The sequence below is a fragment of the Wolffia australiana genome, chromosome 19 (assembly GCF_029677425.1).
Source record: "Wolffia australiana isolate 7733 chromosome 19, ASM2967742v1".
NCBI classification, from domain to species: domain Eukaryota; kingdom Viridiplantae; phylum Streptophyta; class Magnoliopsida; order Alismatales; family Araceae; genus Wolffia; species Wolffia australiana.
This window is the reverse complement of record NC_135853.1, coordinates 4279347-4282500: the sequence shown is the minus strand read 5'-3', so window position 1 is coordinate 4282500 and position 3154 is coordinate 4279347. Positions and strand designations below refer to the sequence as shown.

Genomic DNA, 3154 nt, shown 5'->3' with positions numbered 1-3154 from the left:
ACCTCACAGTAATTCCAGTAATTCAGTCAATAAGCCTTTAGAAACTAGGGTTTTGGTCAAGAAAAATAATTAATTTCGGATTTGACCGAGAAAGTTAAGTAAATCTGTAGGATTCAAGCGCTTACCAATCGTGCTAAAAGCTATAGCTGATAGCAAGGGTGCTACTTTTCATCTTTAAGCAGGATGCTTAACTTTGACAAAATCAGTCCCTAATCTTATAGAAATTTAAGCAACTCAATTCCTAATCCCATAGAAATCGGGGATTTGATCGAGAAATTTTATTTCTCCAGTCATTAATCCCATAGAAATTAGGGTTTTGATCAGTATCTTTGATGGTGGTGGTGGACAACAGGTGACTCCGGAGTGCCACTTCCAGCAGGATCTCGGCCTGGATAGCTTGGACACGGTGGAGATTGTTTTGGCTCTTGAGGAGGAGTTCAAGCTGGAGATCCCCGACAAAGAGGCCGACAAGATCGACTCCTGCGGGGTCGCCATTGAATATATCTCCTCTCACCCCATGGCTGGTTAGGTTGATCATCCTTAATTCCAGACTAAATAATCTCAGTCTCGATCTTTCCTGCTTGGAATGACCTCTTTTTTTGCCATTTGCGAGCTTTGTTTTTCGCCTTGTCGTTGGATCAATGCACTTCGAACCAAGGATCATGCTTGAATTCAAGGATATGATTTGCCAAATAATTCTTTATTTTGCTTCAAATCTTCGCTCTCTGTTGTGGGCATGTTGAATCTGGATTCCTGATGTACAGATTAGTTTTGATTGCAGTTGAACAATCTTCAAATTCAATTATGTTGCAATTATGTGTGCATTGTGCTAAGTTCCTGGATATTGAATCTCCCTCAATATATATCTGTCTATAATCACCAGAAAATATTCTCCAATAGAATTGACTTTCAAAAAAACCATTTCTCCAAGGAACAAAGAAGGTAATAAAAATCACTGACAAGTGGGTACAGGATGGGAAACAGGATGCAGCAGAAGAGGAAATGAACGAGAGACTGAATCAGATCTTCTCGGATGAACACTGAGGAGAGGTTGGATCAACCCTTGCTCATCTGGACTCAGAGGATCTCCTCGTCTGCTTTAAGTCCGCTCTGCGGTTCTTGAATTTGAATCGATGCCCCCTCATTTGCCACTCGACATTATTTATAGGAGGCGCCATAAACCCGCCTTTATTCCAAAGTCACACGTGCGAATATGTTTGACTTTTAGTGTGGTCTCGCCTCTTCTTTGAGCTATGATAAGTCCATAGCATGGATGCCCATATCCACTCAGCCTTGGATGAACCGGTAATTGGGAACACTGCCCAAATATTTTGCTTGATTTGTTGTTTTTCTTGAATATCGAATGCATTTGAAATGCTGGGATGTGGTACCACCTCTCCAGGGAGATGATTTGGAAATTTAACGAGCTCGAATTCTTGATTGCTTCAAATGTTCTACTCGCTGTTGTGGGCATGCTGGATTCATAGCGCACGGATTAATTTTTAAACCTAGAAAAATCTTCCTTTTCTCTGAAAAATATTGCCGTCATGTTTACAAGAAATCCAATCTCTTCTCAGCCTTGGTTGATTATCAATTTAGTTGTTCCTCAAACCAATGCCTAATGAAAATTCAGTTTGCGCTGAAGTTGCTGAAATTTTCTCGAAGGACAAATATTATGTTTCATATGTTGTTGTTCCTGAATTTAGTTTATATTTAGCCAATTACTCAGCTCGGTCAATTCTAAATTACAGGCCAATAGTGATTGTTTGAAATGTTGTAAGATCTGGAAAAGAGTCTAGAACACTTGTTCAAGATAATTGAACAATCGAGAGATTTGTTTTCCTTATGAACAAAATAATCTTATTCATGTATTAATGCCACTTTAATTACCAATTATCTGGCATACGAGCTGAATCATTATTGGCTAATTACAAGTAACAATACGAATTAGAAACAAACAGAAGAACAAGAAAACAAGCGGGCAGTGTCTAAATTTTAGATTTTAAACTTTTGAAGTCAGCTGGAAATCTGGCTAATGACCCTGTTCAAATACGAGTGGACTAAGCATGTTGAAATTGACTTCCATCGTCATCTGATTTTATTTGATTAGTGTCCATCAGATTGACGGATAGAGATTGGGATAATCTTTCTAAGATGCACATTAATGGTTGAGTCATTAAAGGAAAGTTTTTTGAACATGCAAAACTTACGAAGGAAAGAAGATCATGAACAACTGAACTTACAGAAGCAGTAGGAATACATAAATTTTTGGTGTGCAACTTCCACCCAAATAAATGTCAAATGAAGTGGACATGTTTTAGAGAACTTTTTTCAACCAGGGGGTGTAGCTCATATGGTAGAGCGCTCGCTTCGCATGCGAGAGGCACGGGGTTCGATTCCCCGCACCTCCATTTTTTATTAATTCTCGAAGACTATATTCAATTGATTAGTTTTAGACTGTATTCAATTGATTAGTTTACTATTTCTCGAAGACTATATTCATTTATTAATTGAATATATTTCGGAGACTGTTTCTAATTAATTTCCTGTCGTCAATGTTATCTACCAGATGATTGATAATTTCCTATCGTTTTGTCAGTTTTAGACTGTTTTCAATTGATTAATTTACTATCTTTGGGAGACAACCTGCGGAAATTTAAAGTTTCTGGGTGCACTGTAAACGGAATGTTATGTGATTAACACATCTTAAATTGTATTCAGTTTCTGGACTATCTTTACCTCCCCATCTCCAATTTCAATGTTTTTGGAGTATATTCAAATCTGATTTTCTGCTGTTGGAGTATATTTTTTATATTTAACTCTACTGGTGCCCAACAATCCAGTTTGTGGTTGTCATCCTGTGGCAGACAGCCAAGGGAGCAATCCTTCTCTCTCTAAATATTTTTTTCTCCACACCTGATTAATTTTAATTTCTATTAATTTGCTATTTGCTTGCTTATCTCCCTCTGAATTTTTTTATGTGACAGTCTTGCATTTGTTTAGTTTGGGCGAGCTCTAAATAAGTTATTTGCATTTCAATGAGGGTTTCAGATTTCTTGCATTTGATGGTTGGATAAATATATCCTTCCTCCCGTATCTTTTGCTCGTATTTTTCAGCCGTGATAATAAATGGTAATACTGTTGATTGTTTTAT

At 37.4% G+C, this 3154-nt stretch overlaps 1 protein-coding gene and 1 non-coding gene across 2 annotated transcripts in view; both read left to right on the top strand.

Moving 5' to 3' along the window:
• Positions 1–715, top strand: part of MTACP-1 (mitochondrial acyl carrier protein 1) — a 1715-nt gene extending 1000 nt beyond the window's left edge. The window contains exon 2 of the mRNA XM_078590794.1: positions 353–715. Coding sequence (XP_078446920.1) covers positions 353–529 — 177 coding nt within the window. The 3' untranslated portion in view covers positions 530–715. The remainder of the gene's footprint in view (positions 1–352) is intronic.
• A 1623-nt stretch (positions 716–2338) lies between these two features.
• On the top strand, positions 2339–2411 carry TRNAA-CGC (transfer RNA alanine (anticodon CGC)). The gene has a single exon. It is a non-coding gene; the product is annotated as a tRNA-Ala (tRNA).
• Positions 2412–3154: the final 743 nt, after the last annotated feature.